The 22,115-nt window shown below is 47.9% G+C and overlaps 1 protein-coding gene across 1 annotated transcript in view; it reads left to right on the forward strand.

Annotated features, from left to right (window-relative positions):
• Nucleotides 1-22,115, forward strand: part of LOC137519411 (meprin A subunit beta-like) — a 74,518-nt gene that overhangs the window by 29,369 nt on the left and 23,034 nt on the right. The window contains exons 7-9 of the mRNA XM_068238366.1: nt 2,593-2,771; nt 15,226-15,444; nt 21,118-21,270. Coding sequence (XP_068094467.1) covers nt 2,593-2,771; nt 15,226-15,444; nt 21,118-21,270 — 551 coding nt within the window. The remainder of the gene's footprint in view (nt 1-2,592; nt 2,772-15,225; nt 15,445-21,117; nt 21,271-22,115) is intronic.

The raw sequence follows: 22,115 nt of genomic DNA on the forward strand, positions 1-22,115 counted from the left end.
GTTTCTTTTTCTTAAGATACTTTGCTGGTTTTGCATCATATATTGGTTCATTGCCAATATATATGCATACCAGCACGTTTATTATTTTCCTTGTATTCGTGTTACGTTGATACATCAGTGTCGCTGATATATACGTACACGAACTGTTTATTTCCTGTGTTCAGTTAGTCAGTTTTCCAGCACGTTTTGGTAGTTTGCGCGTACCGTGAGCACCCGTGCTGAGCTAGTTATCCTGTTCCTGGTCCTGTTTGTGGATTGCGTTCATCTCTGCGAAGAGATAACGAATCCTTCTGAATCCTGTTCTGTTACTGTTTGTGGATTGCGTTCATCTCTGCGAAGAGATAGCGAATCCTTCTGAGTCCTGTTCCCTGTATTACTCCAGTCCTAGTCAGCGTTCCTGCTTATGTCATATATCGGTTCATTGCCGATATATACATATGTTAGTCAGACGTTACAAATAGTTTCATTGATAGCTGTAATTGTAATACGCTAGGAAAACATTCTTATTGTATATTTATCTGTGTTACGTTCATCTATCTTGATCCTGCTGTTTCCTGACTGTCCTGTCCTGTCTTTGTGAGGCACGCCATCGCCGCAGCGCATTGGCTGCCTCATTCCAGTCTGTCTGGTTTTGGACGCTTGCTGTCGCTAAGTAGCCGCTAGCTAGCAAGCGTTCATTCTGTCTACCTGTCCTGATCTCCTCAGTTCTGGTTTGTGCGCTCAGCGCTACTTTGCGCTGAGACGTTATAACGATAGCATTGTTTGTGGCTGTCAGATCTGCACCGGCTCTGTGCGCCACAATCTCCTATTGGAGTCAGTCCTCCCCTCCACTATACTAGGGATAGCCTGTTTCCTTGTGCTAGTGTGTGTACCTCCTCCACGCCAGCTCATGCGTTGCATGCTGACTGTGGAGAATACACCACCAAGCCTTACATCATGATTGCTGAGCTGGTCATGTTGGGGGCCTCATGATTCCTGAATTTGTCTTAATGGGGGGGGGGGGGGGGGGCTCATGATTGCTGAATTTGTCTTGTTGGGAGCCTCATGATTGCTGAATTTGTCTTGTTGGGGGCCTCATGATTGCTGAATTTGTCTTGTTGGGGGCCTCATGATTGCTGAGTTGGTCATGTTGGGGGCCTCATGATTGCTGAATTTGTCTTGATGGGGGGGGGGGGGCCTCATGATTGCTGAATTTGTCTTGTTGGGGGTCACATGATTGCTAACTGCGAGACTATGGAAAAAGCTGAATCATCATCATATGAGACAATAGCATTAAACCTACTTTTTCCGCTTTTTAAAACAGAAAATGAAACTGGGAGGTTCTAAAAAAAAAATGAATAATTTTTTCAGGAGTAGGATGTATGAAATCGTTTATCTTCACAGTTTATTTTTATCTTAATTTTCCATAATGTTCATGTATCAGTTAAAACGTTTGTATTTAGTTTAAATTGCTGTTGGCACTTTGTGATAGTAAAAGGAACTTTGCAGTTTGTACACTCGACCTCCAAAAGGTTCGCCACCACTGTCCTAATCTAATGTCCCACCATTGCTTAGTTCATGTAAACTTGTCTCCACCCACGACCACACCCACATTCTGGTTCATGACCACACCCATTTTTCGGTGCGGGACGTAGCTCCATTTTTTGGCACGCCACACAACACCAACCCAGATTTGAGGCGCCGCCCCGCTTTTTGCTCCCCACTTTTCGCCCCCCCCCCCCCCCCCCTGGAAAATTTTCTGCGGATGCCCATGTCTGTACATCTGATGATGTGGTGAAAACCCTCCCACAGAGTGATGTCAGGACCATGTTCCTAGCAGTTTGCTGCCTGAGAACCTCATTGCATTATGGGAAATAACGGCTGTTTCCAACTCCCAAGCATATAGTATCTCACTTTGCGGAATGTTAATTTACTGAGAATTCTATGCACAGACATGACCTGGCAGGATTAAAGCTGTTGCCACCTGCAATAAATTACAGAATGCCACAAGAAAAAGATGATCAGCACCGGCCGTTTCTTAAAAAGCAGGTTGTTTATTCACCAAAAATGTGAACAAAACATCGCCATGACATCCAGAAAGTTCCAGAATGCAACTATAGCTCAGTTGTAATAATAGCTCTCTGCAGCATACAGATGGACGAAGGTCAGCCCAATCTGCCCACACAACGGACAGTCGCCGTTTCGAGCAGATCAATCGTTTGGTTATACAATATTGTCACCATACACTGTATTAGGAACATAATCTAAATGTTGTAATAACCAGGATGGCTAAGCAAATATAATTTGTGGGTTTAACTTATGGTTAGCACTGTTTATGGTAAAGCTATAATAGATGTAAATAGAGAAATAGGGGTTTTTTTTCTGTTTTTTTTCATTAATTTCCCTTTAAAATGCTTAGAAAACAAGGCAATTACTAAACAAAATTTTCACACACTAAAAGCCTAATTTGTCCTGAAAAAAACAATATATAGATCATCTAGATGTGATCAATAATAATAAAGTTATTGGCGAATGAATAGGAGCAGCTCTGATATGTGAAAATTGCTTTCTTCCTGAAGGGGTTAAAGATTATGTTAATATGTTCATTTTTAGATGCTATTCATATACCGGAAACCAGCAGAGAGGAAAACAACAGCTGTCCATTGGCTCAGAGTGTGATGTAGTTGAAATAGTGCAGCACGAGTTCCTGCATGCTCTGGGTTTTTATCACGAACAATCTCGATCTGACCGTGATGATTATGTGACCATAGTAGAGGCAAACATCCAGCCAGGTAAGATGAAAAGCCATGTGTTACTGTATGTGTAAAGCATGTCTGCATTTATTCAAGACTAGAAAATACATGCCCTTGGCCACAACACATTTTTTTATCTCACTGGAATTGGTACCGGTTGGCTAAGGAATGTGAGGGAGGTGATGAATAGGTAAGACAAGAGAATAAAGTGAAAAGAAACACAGTGAGGGTTGTAAAAGCGAGGCTGGACAGGTGAACAAGGGACAGCTCACAGTGGGGTAGTGGGATGGCCAGGACTGGACGTAGTCAATTATAGATGGATGAGGAATGCACAGCTCAAGGCGGGATATTGGCACAGTATTAGAAACACATTAGAAATCCTGTATGCAGGAGAAGGAAGAGGTGACCACTGACCAGGCCAGATAAATGGGGAAGATCATTAGGAAAATGTAGTTTATGTGTAGAATGCTATGGAAATTAGTTTAATAAGATGAGGTCAACATGTGCATTCTAAACTGTCTGCAGCTATGCAGCCGGAGAAATAACTAGCTGTGATGCATTGTGTGTTTTGACACCTTTCTCTCGTGTGCAGTGTCAAGTTATTCAGTAATTTGTGATAGAGTAGCTCTTCTGTAGGATCTAATGTGAAGAACCGGCCTTCCATTATCATGCAAATCAATGAGCCTTAGTTACCCATGACCTTTTCACCTTCAATCACTCTTGGTAGATTGAAATCATTGCACACCAGGAATACCCCAAAAGACCTGCTGTTTTGAAGCTGCTCTGACTTTTATCCAACTATTACAATTTGATTGACTCAGATCCTTCCGTGTGCAATGTGCCCATTTGTAATGCTTCCAACCGAGCACCTTTATGAAGTGACTGATCCCTTGATGCCTGATATATCCCACACTTTGACCAACACCATTGTAAGGAGATTATCCATGTTATGGGGGGGGGGGGGGGTCGGCTTATCCTCGAGTCAGGCATGCAGGATCCTATATACAGTGCTTGTATCTATAGATACCTCTCCTCGTTCCTGAGAGCCATCTTTCCTTCTCCCTTGCCGCTCTGTACTCATTACTAGAGGTCCAGGCTTCACTACGGTCACATAGCAGTGAAACCTGGACCTCTAGCAATGAGTACAGAACTGCAACGGGGATGAGAAAATGGCTGCCAGGAACAAGGAGATATAACCATAAACCCAAGCATGCTTCACCCTGCATCACATACATTGAGGGAGGCTAGGGGGAGACATTTGGAGGAGGTGACTCACTGGACAGAATACGCTCATAGATACTATCCCGATATGCCATCATTGTCTGAAGAGCACACGGTGTCCAGGCAGCATTCTGACAAACCTGTAACGCCACCTTGTGTTTTATCCTCAAGGGAAGGGGAGAGGAGGGATTATAGACCAAATCAGAATCCTGTCGTACAGGTGAGCAGAGCGCGATGGTGCCTTGCAGCAAATACATATTATGCAAATTCAAAAACTTTATGCAGAAAGTCTGCAGGGAAATACATAGAACTATGATGCAGAGAAACATGCTAGGCCTAATGCCAAATACCTGAGAAAGTCCCATCTGCTAGAAGGAAGCTTCTCCACCAGAGTCTGATAGCTGGAAATTTCAGAGCAAGGACATTGTGGCACCTGGGGGTCACAGGATGATGACACGCTGACACTGGGGGGTCACAGGACGCTGACACGCTGACACTGGGAGGGGGGGGCACAGGACAATGACACGCTGACACCGGGAGGGACAGAACAATGACGCTGACGCTGGGAGGGGGGGTCACAGGACAGTGACACACTGACACGGGGGGTCACCGGACAATGACACGCTGACACTGGTGGGGGGGGGGAAACAGAACAATGACACGCTGACACGGGGGGGTCACAGGACGATGACATGCTGACACTGGGGGGATCACAGGACATAGACACACTGACCAGGGGGGGGGGGTCACAGAGCAATGACACACTGGCACTGGGGGGGCACAGGACAATGACACCTTGACTGGGGCACTGGGGGGGGGGTCACAGGACAGTATCGCGCTGACACTGGGGGTTCAGAGGACAATGACACAGTGACACTGGGGGGGGGGGTCACGGGACGATGACACGCTGACACTGAGGGGGTCACAGGACAATGACACGCTGACACTGGGGGGGGGGGGTCACAGGACGACATGCTGACACTGGGGGTGAAAGGACAATGACACGCTGACACTGGGGGTTCACTGGACAATGACACGCTGACACTGGGAGGGGGGGGGGTCACAGGACAATGACCCGCTGACACTGGGAGGGGGGTCACAGGACAATGACACGCTGACACTGGGAGGGGGGGTCATAGGACAATGACACGCTGAAACTGGGAGGGGAGGTCACAGGACAATGACACACTGACACTGGGAGGGGGGGGGGGTCACAGGATTATGACACATTGACACTGGGGGGTCATAGGACAATGACATGCTGACACTAGTGAGGTCACAGGACGATGACACGCTGACACTGAGGGGTCACAGGACAATGACACGCTGACACTGGGGGGTCATAGGACAATGACGCGTTGACACGGGGGGGGGGGGGCACAGGACAATGACACGCTGACACTGGGGGGTTTACAGGACAATGATACACTGGCACTGGGGGGGGGGGCACAGGACAATGACATGCTGACACTGAGGGGGCACAGGACAATGACACGCTGAGGGGGGTGGGTCACAGCAGGACATAATACGCTCATAGATACTATCCTGATATGCCATCATTGTCTGAAGAGCACACAGTGTCCAGGCAGCATTCTGACAAACCTGTAACGCCACCTTGTGTTTTATCCTCAAGGGGAGGGGAGGGTTTATAGACCAAATCAGAATCCTGTCGTACAGGTGAGCAGAGCGCGATGGTGCCTTGCAGCAAATACATATTATGCAAATTCAAAAAAGTTATGCGGAAAGTCTGCAGGGGAGGCTGCAGGGGAATACATAGAACTATGATGCAGAGAAACATGCTAGGCATAATGCCAAACACCTGAGAAAGTCCCATCTGCTAGAAGGAAGCTTCTCCACCAGAGTCTGATAGCTGGAAATTTCAGAGCAAGGACATGGTGGCACCTGGGGGTCACAGGACGATGACACGCTGACACTGGGGGGTCACAGGACAATGACACGCTGACACTGGAAGGGACAGAACAATGATGCTGACACTGGGAGAGGGGGGTCGCAGGACAGTGACACATTGACACTGGTGGGGGGAGGGGAACAGAACAATGACACGCTGAAACCGGGGGGCACAGAACGATGACACGCTGACACTGGGGGGAGGGGCACAGGACAATGACACGCTGACACTGGGGGGGTGACACGCTGACACTGGGGGGTCACAGGACAATGATACGCTGACACTGGGGGGTTCACAGGACAATGACACACTGACACTGGGGGGGGGGGGGTCACAGAGCAAAGACACACTGACACTGGGGGGGGGGGGCACAGGACAACGACACCCTGACACTGGGGGGGGGGGGCACAGGACAATGACACACTGACACTGGGGGGGGAGGGCACAGGACAATGACGTTTTGACACTGGGGGAGGGGGGCAGAACATTGACATGCTGACACTGGGGAGGGTCATAGGACAATGACACACTGACACTGGGGGGGGGGGGGGGGTCACAGGACAATGACACGCTGACACTGGGGGAGGGGGGCAGAACATTGACATGCTGACACTGGGGAGGGTCATAGGATAATGACACGCTGACACTGGGGGGGGGTCACAGGACAATGACACAATGACACTGGGGGGGGGGGGGGCACGGGACGATGACATGCTGACACTGGGGGGGGGTCACAGAGCAATGACACACTGACACTGCGGGGGGGGGGTCACAGGACGACATGCTGACACTGGGGGTGACAGGACAATGACACTCTGACACTGGGAGGGGGGTGGTCACAGAACAATGACATGCTGACACTGGAGGGGTTCACAGGACAGTGACAGGCTGACACTGGGAGGGGGGGTCACAGGACAATGACACACTGACACTGGGAGGGGGGGTCACAGGACAATGACACACTGACACGGGGGTGGAGGGGGGAGGTCACAGGACAATGACATGCTGACACTGGAGGGGTTCACAGGACAATGACAACCTGACACTGGGAGGGGGGGTCACAGGACAATGACAAGCTGACACTGGGAGGGGGGGTCACAGGACAATGACACACTGACACTGGGAGGGGGGGTCACAGGACAATGACACGCTGAAACTGGGAGGGGGGGGGCACAGGACAATGACACGCTGAAACTGGGGGGGGGGGGTCACAGGACAATGACATATTGACACTGGAGGGTCATAGGACAATGACATGCTGACACTAGCGAGGTCACAGGACAATGACACGCTGACACTGAGGGGTCACAGGACAATGACACGCTGACACTGGGGGGGCACAGGACAATGACACGCTGACACTGGGGGTTCACAGGACAATGACACGCTGCTACTGAGGGGTCACAGGACAATGACACGCTGACACTGGGGTGGGGGGGGGGTCACAGGACAATGACACGCTGACACTGGAAGGGACAGAACAATGACGCTGACACTGGAAGGGGAGGGTCACAGGACAGTGACACGCTGACACTGGGGGGGCACCAGACAATGACACGCTGACACTGGTGAGGGGGGGGGGGACAGAACAATGACACGCTGACCCTGGGAGGCACAGGACGATGACACGCTGACACTGGCGGGGGGGGGGGGGGAAGCAAAGGACAATGACACGCTGACACTGGGGGATCAAAATACACAGCTCCATCCTCACCTCTCAGTCCGACATGTACCTGTGTGCAGCATACATCCCCCCAACAGAGTCCCCTTACTACAAACCTGACATCTATGCGGTCCTACAAAGAGAAGCCAGCCACTTCCAGTCTCAGGGCAGAGTACTCATCTATTGAGACCTTAATGCCAGAACAGGCACAGAGAAGGACTATCTGACCTCTGAGGGAAACACATACATACTTGGAGGAGAGAGCTATTACCAGGAACCAATGCAGACAGCAAGAAACAGCTATGACAAGACAGTAAACAAAAGTGGGAAAGCCCTGTTGAACTTGTGCCGGAGCCTCGGTCTATACATAATGAATGGGCGAACCAGGGGCGACTCTCTTGGGAGATTCACTATGAACTCACACGTAGGCAGCAGTGTGGTAGATTATGCCATCACAGACCCCATAAATATCAATGCCCTCATAGTCACTCCTGAAACACACCTGTCAGACCACAACCAAATCTTGCTGTACCTGAAATCCACCGATAAACCAACCGCACAGCAGGCTCACCAGACCGGTCTCTACAAACTGCCCAAACACCGAATACACCAACATGACCAAAACTGCCAAAATCCAAGAACTGCTGACAAACTTTTATAACAACCCATATGAACCAAACCAACAGTGTGTCAGCCATGCAGTAAAAGACTTCAGTAACATCCTATATACCATGGCAGTACTAGCAGTCCTCAAGCAGACCAACTTTAACTGGTTCAGCACCGCAGTGCCCAAAATCTCATGCATCCGAGCAACGTTCACCTCTCATTCATTCGCCTATAACTTTATTGCTACTTATCACAATGAATTGATCTATATCTTGTTTTTCCGCCACTAATTAGGCTTTCTTTGGGTAGTACATTTTGCTAAGATTTATTTTTTTCTAAATCCATTTTAACAGGAAGATTAAGAAAGAAATGAGAGAATTCATTATTTCTCAGTTTTTGGCCATTATAGTTTGAAATTAATATACGCTACCGTAATTAAAACTCATGTATTTTATTTGCCCATCTGTCCCGGTTATTACACCGTTTAAACAATTTCCCTATCACAATTTATGGTGCCGATATTTCATTTAGAAATAAAGGTGCATTTTTTCAATTTGCGTCCATCACTATTTATAAGCTTATAATTTTAAATAATATAATAACATATTCTCTTGACATGCATATTTAAAAAGTTCAGACCCTTGGGTAACTATTTATGTTGTTTGTTTGTTTTCTTTTTTTTTTTAATAAAACAATGTATGTGGGTAATTTTTGGTGTGGGAGGGAAATTTTAAATGTAAGATAATATTTTTTTTTTTATTAAAAATGTATGTGGGTGCAGTTTACTATTTGGCTACAAGATGGCCACAGTGAAAAAAGTCCTGGATGCGAACGATCTCGCATCCAGGAACTAAAATGCTGCAGAGAAGTTTCCTGGGGGCAGAAATAGAAACCGTCGGTATTTCTGCTGGGAAGTTAGATCGGTGAATGGGAATTATATTCCCATTCACTGATCGGGGGGGCTAGCGACGGGCGGAGGGTGCGCGTGCGCAGGGAAAGCAGCAGTGCCTATCTGGACGAGAAAGCTCGTCCAGATAGGCCAAACCGGTTAAGAGATCCACAAATAAACAGTCTCAAAAATGGTTTGACAGTGAATGCAAGGCTCTACGTAATTCGCTAAGGGCAACCTCTAACCAAAAGCACAGAGACCTCAACAACCAGGACCTAAGGGAAGCCCATGACCACCTACAGAGACAATACAAAGACACCCTCAGGTGGAAAAAACAAAGCCACATCTCCCACAAACTCCAACAGCTGGAGGACTCCCTCCAGGACAACTCATTCTGGGAGATTTGGAACCATATCGGTGCAAAGCCAAAAAAAAAGCCCTCTTCATATCCAAACTGGCCAAATCTGGCTCCACTACTTCAGGGACCTCTACAAAGACATCCCAGAAAATGCTCAAACCTTGGAACAGAAACAAATAGCCGCAAAACTGAAGGACATAGAGGAGACAATCAAGGACTTTCAAAACCCTCTGGATACACCAATCACGGTGCAGGAAATAAGAGAAAGAACAAAGCTGATAAAATGTAAGAAGGTCAGCGGTACAGATGGCATCCTTCCAGAGATGATCAAATACAGCCCCCCAGACATACATGAGGCGCTCACAAGGCTATTCAACCTCATCCTGAGTGCAGGCTCCTTTCCTCGGGCCTGGAGTGAAGGCCTCATAACACCCATCTACAAGAATGGGGACAGATATGATCCAGCAATCTACAGAGGACAGGGGCGTAGCAATAGGGGGTGCAGAGGTAGCGATCGCATCGGGGCCCTTGGGCCAGAGGGACCCCGAGGGGCCCTCCCACAACTACAGTATTAGCTCCCTATTGGTACTGTGCTCATAATAATCACTTCTATAGATACTTTTAACATTGGTAATCATTAACAAGCTGTTCCCCATCCCCTTCTTGCACCTCTGACACTGTAGTTGCCATTGGCAGGTTTTGGTGCGCTGTATCAATTGTTATGTATAGAGTGCTTGGGGGGCCCCATGTAAAACTTGCATCGGGGCCCACAGCTCCTTAGCTACACCACTGACAGAGGAATCTGTGTCAGCAGCACACTGGGGAAACTCTTTAACAGCATCATGAATAAAAGGATCCTCTCCTTCCTCAAACAGCAGGACGTAGTCAGCAAAAGCCAAGCTGGGTTCATGCCAAACCACCGCACAACTGACCACATCTACACACTGCACAGCCTCATCAAGACCCATGTCCAAAGCTCACGTGGCAAAATACACGCTTGCTTTGTGGATTTTAAGAAGGTGTTTGACTCGGTGTGGCACCCAGGCCTTTTCCTAAAACTCTTAGAGAGCGGAATAGGAGGAAGAACCTATGATGTCATCAAGAGTTTATACACTGGGAATCAATGCAGTGTTAAAATGGATGGGAAGAGAAGCGCGTTCTTCAAGCAGGGTTGAGGAGTCAGGCAGGGCTGCAGTCTGATCCCAACGCTCTTCAACATATACATTAACCAACTGGCTGTAGCCCTGGAATCCTCCCCAGCACCAGGCCTCCTCCTGCATGACCGTGAGGTGAAGTTCCTGCTGTATGCAGCTGACCTTGTGCTGCTCTCCCCAACAGAGAAAGGGCTACAGGATAGCCTGGCAGTATTGGAGACTTTCTGCACCACATGGGCACTGCCCATCAACCCAAAGAAGACGAAAGTGATGGTGTTCCAGAGGAAGAATGGAAATAAAAACCCCACCTCCTCATTTATATTAAATGGCTCCCCACTGGTGTCCACTAACAGCTACACCTACCTGGGGCTGGAGATCAACCAATCAGGGAGCTTTAAACTGGCAGTAAAGGCCCTAAAAGAAAAAGCCTGCAGAACATTTTTTGACATCAGAAGACAGCTTTACCACCTAAAACCATCAGTGAGAGTCTGGGTAAAGATATTCGACAGCATCATCACCCCAATCCTGCTCTATAGCAGTGAGGTATGGGGCCCGGTCACCTACCCTGACCAATCAAAATGGGACTCCAGCCCAACAGAAATCTTCCATCTAGAGTTCTGCAAGTATCTTCTCCAAGTCCATCGCAGCACCTCTAACTCAGCTTGCCGGGCAGAGCTAGGTAGATTCCCACTATGGCTGACTATTCAGCAGAGGGCGCTCTCATACTGGGCGCATATACAGAGCAGCAGCCCCAGCACTTACCACCATAAAGCCTCACTGAGCCAGGGGGGCGAGGCCATACCACGCACTCTCAAGCAAAGCATCAGCAGCCAGCCCAGCCAAGGCCACCAACACAGACTGACAAAAGCCCAAATAAAAGGGACTATAGAAAGCTGCAAGGAACGATACATAGAGGAATGGAGAAGTGACATAAAAAACTCCCAGAAACTCACTGTCTATCAATCACTACAGAGGGAGTACACAATGGCTCCATATCTGGAGAGGCTACACCACCACAAAGACAGACAGACCCTGAGCCTGTACCGTCTGAGTGCCCACAGCCTGGAGATAGAGACAGGGTGCCACAGACAGACATTGAAGCCCGGGAGGAGAGACTGTGCAGACAATATGAACAGGGGGTCTTGGAGGATGAGGCCCACTTCCTGCTACACTGCAGCAAATACGCACCTGTGAAGACTGTCCACTTCCAGAGACTCTCCGCCCACATCTAGGATTTTACCTCCACAGATGAGGAGAGGAAACTCTACATCCTACTGGGGGAGGAGGAAACAACCGTGCATATAGCTGCCCGATATGTCACTGCCTGCCACCAACTGAGAGGAACATGATACCACATGGACTGTATTCCCCCAATACCCCCCTATGGACTGTATATCCCAGTCCCCCATGCTGTCCCCTACATCCTCCACACACCTATGGACTATATACCCCAACCCCCTATATCCTTCCCTTATTCCCACAATCCCCCCTCCCATGTTAATGCTTTGTTTTGCTTTGGCAATGATAAATGTATTTGGTCCTGCCAATAAAGCTTTTTTGGATTTGGATTTGGGTCACAGGACAATGATACGCTGACACTGGGGGGTTCACAGGACAATGACACACTGACACGGGGGGGGGGGGGGGGGGTGTCACAGGACAATGACATGCTGACACTGGGGGGGGGGGGGGTCACAGGACAATGACACGCTGACACGGGGGGGGGGGGTCACAGGATAATGACACGCTGACACTGAGGGGTCACAGGACAATGACACGCTGACACTGGGGGGTCATAGGACAATGACATGCTGACACGGGGGGGGGGGGGGGGGGCACAGGACAATGACACGCTGACACTGGGGGGTCACAGGACAGTGACATGCTGCTACTGAGGGGTCACAGGACAATGACACGCTGACACTGGGGTGGGGGGGGGTCACAGGACAATGACACGCTGACACTGGGGGGAGGTCACAGGACAATGACACGCTGACACTGGGGAGTCACAGGACAATGACACGCTGACATTTGGGAGTCATAGGACAATGACATGCTGACACTAGTGAGGTCACAGGACAATGACACGCTGACACTGGGGGGGGTCACAGGACAATGAGACGCTTACACTCGGGGGGGTCACGGTACGATGACACGCTGACACGGGGGGGGGGTCACAGGACAATGACACACTGACACTGGGGAGGTCCCGGGACAATGACACGCTGACACTGGGGGGGGGGGGGGGTCACAGGACAATGACATACTGACACTGGGGGGGTCACAGGACAATGACACGCTGACACTGGGGGGGAGGGGGGCACAGGACAATGACACACTGACACTGGGGGTCACAGGACAATGACACGCTGACGCTGAGGGGGGGTCACGGGACAATGACACACTGACACGGGGGGGGGGGGGGCACAGGACAATGACACGCTGACACTGGGGGGGGGTCACAGGACAATGACACACTGATACTGGGGAGGTAACAGGACAATGACACGCTGACACTGGGGAGGTCACAGGACAATGACATGCTGACACTGAGGAGGGGGGGGGGGGGGTCACAGGACAATGACACACTGGGGGGGGCACATGACAATGACACACTGACACTGGGGGGGGGGGTTACAGGACAATGACACGCTGACATGGGGGGGGGCACAGGACAATGACACGCTGACAATGAGGGGGGCACAGGACAATGACACGCTGATGCTGATGGGGGGGGGTCACAGGACAACGACACGCTGACACTGGGGGGGGGGGGGCACAGGACAATGACGCGCTGATACTGGGGGTCACGGGACGATGACACGCTGACACTGGGGGGGACACTGAGGGCTCACTCAGGTCAGTGTATTTATAGGCCACATTTGGGAGTCATAGGACAATGACATGTTGACACTAGTGAGGTCACAGGACAATGACACGCTGACACTGGGGGGGGGGGGGGGAGTCACAGGACAATGAGATGCTTACAATGGGGGGGGGGGTCACGGGACGATGACACGCTGACACTGGGGGGGGGGGTCACAGGACAATGACACACTGACACTGGGGAGGTCACAGGACAATGACACGCTGACACTGGGGGGGGGGGGGCACAGGAGAATGACATACCGACACTGGGGGCTCACTGGACAATGACATGCTGACACTGAGAGGGGGGTCACAGGACAGTGACACGGTTACACTGGTGAGGGTCACAGGACAATGACAGGCTGACACTGAGGGGGGGGGGGGGGGTCACAGGACAATGACACGCTGACACTGGGGGAGGTCACGGTACGATGACACGCTGACATGCTGACACTGGGGGGGGGGGGGGGTCACAGGACAATGACACACTGACACTGGGGAGGTCCCAGGACAATGACACGCTGACACTGGGGGGGGGGGGTGTCACAGGACAATGACATACTGACCCTGGGGGGTCACAGGCCAATGACACGCTGACACTGGGGGGGGAGGGGGGGCACAGGACAATGACACGCTGACACTGGGGGGGAGGGGGGGGGCACAGGGACAATGACACGCTGACGCTGAGGGGGGATCACGGGGACAATGACACGCTGACACTGGGGGGGGCACAGGACAATGACACACTGACACGGGGGGTGCACAGGACAATGACATGCTGACACAGGGGGGGGTCACAGGACAATGACACACTGACACTGGGGGAGGTAACAGGACAATGACACGCTGACACTGGGAGGTCACAGGACAATGACATGCTGGACACTGAGGGGGGGGGGGGTCACAGGACAATGACACGCTGACACTGGGGGGGGGGGGCACGTGACAATGACACACTTACACTGGGGGGGGGGGGGTTACAGGACAATGACACGCTGACACGGGGGGGGGGGGGCACAGGGACAATGACACGCTGACAATGAGGGGAGCACAGGACAATGACACGCTGATGCTGATGGGGGGGGGGGGGCACAGGACAATGACACGCTGACACTGGGGGTCACGGGATGATGACACGCTGACACTGGGGGGGACACTGAGGGGGTCACTCAGGTCAGGTGTATTTATAGGCCACGTTTTTAAAGTTTTTTGTGAGCCAAAGTGTGTGTGTTTCTATACATGGTTGGGCTTATATTCGAGTGCATACGGTATGTGCTAGGTAGGGATGCTCATTCGGATTCCGTGGAAATGCAATTTCTGAAATTCGATCGGAAATTGCATTTCCGCATCGGAATGCGGAAATCGGTAAATGCAAGTGCAGTAGGCGGATTGAAATGTAAAATGCAGAAAATCTGCATCTGCCTATTTTCTGCATTTTACATTACAGTAAAAATCTGCCGAATTTAGCGGTCAGTAGAAAAGCCCCCTTAAGTCCTAAAAACACCAAATGTTCAGGGATTATTAAACAGAATCTTCTGAACAAGCTGCAAAAAAAAGTTTTCAAAATACCTTATAGTTTTTGAGAAAATCGATGTTAAAGTCGGGCGGAATCTCCGCGATTTCCCGGCGGAAATTCCGCATTGGAATGCGGAAATTGGTAGTGGAAAGCGGAATCGTAATTGGCAATGGCGGTATGCGGAATACCGCGGAATCGGAAATTGGCATTTCCGACCATCCCTAGTGCTAGGCTACCCACATATAAGTATAATGTAAATGAATGTGAAACTGTTTATGCACAAACTAATAATATTTTGCTATGTTTTAGGGAAAGAACGCAATTTTATCTCATACAATGATAAAGTTTCAAGCTTTCTAAATGTTCCCTATGATTACACCTCCTTAATGCACTATCAGAAGACAGCATTCCAGAAAGACAGCCTGCCTACAATCATAACCAAGAAGCCCCAGTACCTTAATATCATTGGCACACAATTGGATTTTAGTGAAAGAGATGCCTTAAAGCTAAACAGACTTTACAACTGCAGTAAGTGCTTTAAAAATAAATTTGACAACAAATGATGATACTACTATAAAGCTTAATGTTTTATTTGTTGAAAATTTGGAATCTATGGGGTTGATTCACAGACATTATTATATTACTTATCTCTTCTTATCCAGTTATTTCTGAATTAGCACTCTTTATCTGTTTATCGATTTGATCATTATATTGGAGCAGGGGTGAATCGATTATGTTCCTTTGTGCTCAAACAATGGAAATTGGCCAACATCTGGTTGAATTGACCAATTTGCTGCATCATGCAAGGTGGAAGATATTGATTGATTGTACAGAAATTGTCTCCTTTTCACATGATTTCGATCAACACAAGATTAATTTTTGGTTTCAGAGCATGGAGGGACATCATTTAGATTGATTAGTGAAGGAGAATTACCAGGATCTCACTTGTAGTGTATGAGCCACTATTTGATGGACTTTCGATCAACCACATTGTAGTTGATCATCCTATAGAGTAGACCATTTGATCAATCAATGGTCAATTGAGTGATGTATGGGTACCTTATATCTGGCCAATCCCACGGATAATCTCTCTTTATCTGCCTCTCCGGTGATACCATATGACTTAAGCGCGTTCACATGGTCCCCTAGCAGACATACTGAACATGCGCAGCGGAGATCACTGACCAGGAAGAGGAGGAATTGGATTAATACCAGACAATGGAGGGAAACGCAGGGGCACGGGAGGTCTGCACAGCTCCCTATTCACACATTAGGAGTCCTTTTTGAATTTAAAGAGACTCTGTAACAAACTTCTATCCTATAAGTTCCTATGCCTGTTCTAATGTGGTCTGTCTTACTGCAGCATTTTCTAGTTGCACTATCACTGTAATAAATCTTATCATCTTTCCTCTGTCGGCTCTGTCGGCTGAGGCTGGAATGTGTGGAATGTCCACACTGCTTGTCATTGGCAGAAGCTTTATACACCCTCTCCAAGCTCTGCATGAGTCACACAGTAAGCTAGTTCTTAGCCTATGATACTCTGGTTAGAAGCCAGTCTTTTGTTTGTAAACACTGCCTAAAACTGTTAATTACAAGCCAGGATTGCAGAAGGGAGTGGCAGAAACAGCACAGAGGTGCCCAGGAGAACATAAGCAATAGAGTGCTATGCTTTTTATTGTAAGAATTTTAGAGTACAGATTCTCTTTAAGTTAACGCTAAGGTATCCTTTATCTCATGCTTTATCCATGTAATGCATGCATTGCAATGCTAACATGTAGTACAGTACACTACTTACGCAAATAGCATACAGCATATTACCATATCAACTAATGTAAAAAAGCCGAGATCAGCAGCAACGCTCTTGAAAAAGTAGCTCTTTATTGAGACACGTAATGAAGATCAAATGTCAGTAAAATGGGCTTAGACATATTAATATTGCTATTTTTTCAAGAGTGGTGGGGCTTCAGGGTCATATGATATCAACTTTAGCACGTTTCATTTCCATTGGAGTGCTTGGTCTAACGCTTTTGCATATCAACTCATGCGTTACATAGATAACGTGAGTTGCACAACAAATGATTATTATTTTTATTTAATGCTACTCCCCTGCTGATCTTGCCGGTAAAAAGTGGTAGGGGTGTGTAACATTTGTCATTATTATTATTAATTTATATCGTGCTAGCATATGCCGTGCCACTGTACAACAGAATACAAGGTATAACAATACAAAATAAACAATACAACAGTTAACAATACAAGACAAGAGGGGAAAACTGCATTTTGGATACCAGGCATTAGGTTTCATTGAAAAAGTGTCTTTCTTCTATATGAATTCACTTACAATTTCCTGGTATTACAAAGGAATAGATATATTCCAATATCTAAATGTTTACATGTTTACATGAGCTTTATCACCATAAAGTGCACCAGAGCTGTCAGGGAAAGAAGGTAAGAAGGTTTGATACTCACCCGCAGGCCGCGGCTTCCTCCAGCAGCATAAGCACATCTGAGTTCCTCGCCGTCCTCCCGTGATCTGCCATTCAGACGCAATCAGCCCCAGTAACTGGTTCAGTCACATCAGTCGGGGTCTTCTGTGCATGCGGGAGGTAGGCAAGGAACTCAGACGTGCTTATGCTGCTGGAGGAAGCCATGGGTGAGTATCAAATCTTCATTCCTGACAGCTGTGGTTTTCTTTTAGAAATTTCAGAAGCTTGTCTCTACAGAGGTAACAGGTTTAAAGAGAACCCGAGGTGGGTTTGAAGAATATTATCTGCATACAGAGGCTGGATCTGCCTATACAGCCCAGCCTCTGTTGCTATCCCAACCCCCCCCTAAGGTCTCCCTGCACTCTGCAATACCTCATAAATCACAGCCATGCTGCTGACAAACAGCTTGTTAGAGCTGGCTGTGTTTATCTCTATAGTGTCAGTCTGCTGCTCTCCCCGCCTTCTGCAGAACTCCAGTCCCCGCCTGCATCCCTTCCCTCCCTGCTGATTGGAGGGAAGGGACGGGGGCAGGGACCGGAGCTATGCAGGAGGCGGGGGAGCAGCTGAGATTGACACTACAGATGTAAACACAGCCTCACAGCATGGCTGTGATTTATGAGGGATTGCAGAGTGCAGGGGGACCTTAGTGGGGTTTGGGATAGCAACAGAGGCTGGGCTGTATAGGCAGATCCAGCACCTGTATGCAGATAACATTCTTTAACCTTCCTGGCGGTAAGCCCGAACTGAGTTCGGGCTATGCCGCCGGAAGGCACCGCTCAGGCCCCGCTGGGCCGATTTGCATAATTTTTTTTTTGCTGCACGCAGCTAGCACTTTGCTAGCTGCGTGCAGTGCCCGATCGCCGCCGCTACCTGCCGATCCGCCGCTATCCGTCGCGCCGCAGCCGCCCCCCCCCCCAGACCCCGTGCGCTGCCTGGCCAATCAGTGCCAGGCAGCTCTATGGGGTGGATCGGAATCCCCTTTGACGTCACGACGTCGATGACGTCGGTGACGTCATCCCGCCCCGTCGCCATGGCGACGGGGGAAGCCCTCCGGGAGATCCCGTTCTTTGAACGGGATCTCCGGATCTCCGATCGCCGGCGGCGATCAGAGGGGCTGGGGGGATGCCGCTGAGCAGCGGCTATCATGTAGCGAGACTTTGTCTCGCTACATGAAAAAAAAAAAAAAAAATTAAAAAAAAAAGATTTGCTGCCCCCTGGCGATTTTTTTGCAAACCGCCAGGAGGGTTAAACACACCTCGGGTTTTCTTTAAATTAAAATGGACTTGGCACCCTCTACTGGCTAATTAGGAATATTACACCTTAAGCAACTTGCTAAACTTTTAGGGCTCTTTCACACCAAAAATCGCAAAACGCGAAACTCAGCTTTGTTGAACTTTGTTGAATAGGAAAAAATGTACACATGTGCATATTAAATAAAAGTGAGGAAGCACTTCACTTCTCACAGTTCTGTGCACGTATACAGTGTGTCAAAAGTGAACCTTGGTATCAATGAAAATTTTTATTTTCTCTGTAATAAACTAAATCTAATAGAAAAGTAATAGACAAATATGCCTCCCTTCCCTCTACAACCCCATTATTCCCTCGCCCCCTGCAGGATGTTATAACCCACACATTGTAGAGCATAGGAATGTGTGGCTCTGCCTTCTGAGCAGTGCCAGCCCACATAGTTCATAATAATAGGGAGAAATCTGCTAAAGGAAGCTTTTTGCCATAGTCCAATGGTAACAGCTCATCCCCTCCATACTGGAGGGGGACCACTCCTACAGAATGGGGGTATGCCCTGGGGAGGAGCTTGTGATGAAAGGGGACCCAAGGAAGATGTCCACCCTCCACTCAAGTAAAAAGGTTAAGGTCTTGTTCACATTATAAATCGATACGGTTTGCCCAATAACATAGGAATCGCAGTAGGTAATTTCCACTACCGCGATTCATTTTTTACTTAAGCGCGATCGCTCCGCGGAGCGATTTTTGCCACGATTTTGTATGCAGTGCATTGCATAGCAAAATCGCGATCGCAATCGCTGGGGAAAATTTGGGGCTTTGCTGAATCACAATCGCTAGCGTTTAGCGCGAACGCTAGCGATTACTAGTGGGAAAGGGCCATAAGGGCTTGATTCACAAAACGGTGCTAACTGTTAGCACGCTGTGAAAAGTGCTTCGTGCAAAATTTCGCGTGATAACAGTTATCGCTCGCAAAAATTTGCGAACATTAATGCGCAACATTAATGCGAATGCGAACATTAATGCGCAAACTCGAATTTTTGTGCGTGCGATAACCGGTTTTTCGAGCTAAAATGCGCGAAAAGCCGTGCTAACAGTCGTGCTAACAGTTAGCACCGTTTTGTGAATCAAGCCCTAAGTGTGAACACTGAACAAGCCCTTAGAGGGCATTTTTCACCCCCTGCTATTTTTTTTTAAAAAGGGGGTTAATTGTAAAGTTTATTTTAAAAGTAAAGTTAAGAAAAGCAATAAATCTGTACACCTCTTTCTTCTTCTCATTCTTTGTCATCTGTTCCTCTATTACCGTGATATGATTTGCCACTGAGCAGTTCTATTAATCCATATGAAATTATATAGGTATATTCGGTAAGAAATTCCTATTGATCCATCAAAAAACAGGAGCTTGGAAATTTGGGTGCCCAGTAATCCAGATAGCAAAATATCAGTATTTAATTTCAATATTTTACTATATTTAAACCTTAGCCTATTCTCACACAGAACCATCCCCCTCTGATGCCTAACCTTAACCATCCCACTGCACAACACCCTTACTGGTGCTCAACCCCAACCGTCCACATCCACCCCCCCAGAAACAACCTTCCTGACCCCTAACCCTGACCGTCCCCTGCACAAACACCCTTCCTGTTGCCCAATGCCCAACCCCCCCACAAACACCCTTTCTGTTGCCCAACCCTAACCCCCCCCAAACACCATTCCTGATCCCTTACTCCCCCCCCCCCCCCACACACACACACACCCACACACAAACACCCTTCCTGATCCCTAACCCCAACCGCCCCCCTACAGACAACCTTCCTATTGCCCAACCCCAACCACCTCCACCCACAAACACCCTTCCTGATGCTCAACCCTAACCCCCCCTCCCCCCAACACCCTTCCTGATTCCTAACCCTAACCATCCATCCCTCGCACAAACACCATTCCAGACTCCTAACCCTAATTGCCCCCCCCCCAAACACCCTTCCTGATGCCTAACCCTAACCGCCCCTCCCCTGCACACTCTTCCTGAAGTCTAAACCTAACTGTCTACCCCCTTCCCAATCAATTTTCAAAGGGGAGGTATTTTTGCTCTATGATAGTACATCTCTAGCAATCACGCCAACACAACTGTGTACCTATTTGACTAATATGGCTCTGTAAAATAAATAGACCATATGGACCACTCCAGCAGGTCTGGATGTGGGTCTGGATTTTAGGGACATAAAGGAATAATTTGCATAGTTAGCAGTGATGCATCATGGGAATTTTTTTTTTTTTTTGCTCAGATAAAGCTGAATAATACCAAATATTTTCTGTTTTAAGAAGGCAAATTTCTATTCAGTAACATGAAGTAGGCACAAATCGATCCAATGGGAGTGTAAATTAAAATCACACAAAATTTCTAAGCCATTCCTATTCTATACAAAGCTTTAATGCTAGGTGCACTAACTTATTATAATTATTTATTGCACAGCATCCTCTTTAACTTTTCTGGACTCATGCAGCTTTGAACATGATGACATTTGTGGCATGCTGCAGAGCACAACTGGTGCCACTGACTGGCAGCGTCTTTCTGGAGGTCCAGGAGGTCCAAGCTCCGACCACACATTCTTAGGACAGAAACAAGGTACCATCTAATAACATGTGGAGATTAGGGGTGGTCAGAAATGCTGATTTCTAATTCAGATAGAATTCTGCATTCTGACAAGTGTCTTTCCGATTTTTCGTGGAGATCTGTATTTTTTATTTCCGACTTTACAATTTCCACAGAATGTTTTTTTTGTTTGTTTTTTTTTCTTCCATTTTTGTTAATAAAAATAGGTAATTTGAAAAAGGTGGGTTTTTTTTCGGAATCCGCTATATTTTGCAGAAGTGCAATATTATGCGTACAACTGTTGAACACTTCCGAATTCACTACTTCCAAGACTCATCATTGGCCTAAAATTTCCAAGTCTCACTAATGCGGTACTCCGCGGAATTTAATGTTCTGCATACCAATTTCATTTAATTGTGAATGATTCCATTGACTTCCATTAGTTTTACGTTGTAATGGAAATTTCCATGATGGAAATGCATGCAAATGGGAACTCTGCCTAAATGTTAGGGTTAGGGGCACAAACTTTTTTTTAGAATAGCTGGAATTTAGCTTTGAACTCTTTACATTACTATTATTACTTATATTAACATTTGACATTCTCCTAATACTTTAAGTGGAATTCCAGGCAACTGAATTCAAATTTAGAGGCAGAGTTGTGTTTATCCTATGTTGGCTGTCCTAGTGGTGACAACCTAAGTACATATCACTTGTACTATGATGATTATGTTCAGCTTCAGCCTCAAGCTCCTTAGAATTAGCATATAGTAAAGCAAAACAAGCAGATGGCAGTAGTAGTTTAGATGACTGAAAGGTGACGTCTGGTCAATTGTCATATATTATTTCTCTAAGGATTTTAGTCTTTCCCTTATAAAATT

Source organism: Hyperolius riggenbachi, chromosome 5 (genome assembly GCF_040937935.1).
Source record: "Hyperolius riggenbachi isolate aHypRig1 chromosome 5, aHypRig1.pri, whole genome shotgun sequence".
NCBI lineage: Eukaryota > Metazoa > Chordata > Amphibia > Anura > Hyperoliidae > Hyperolius > Hyperolius riggenbachi.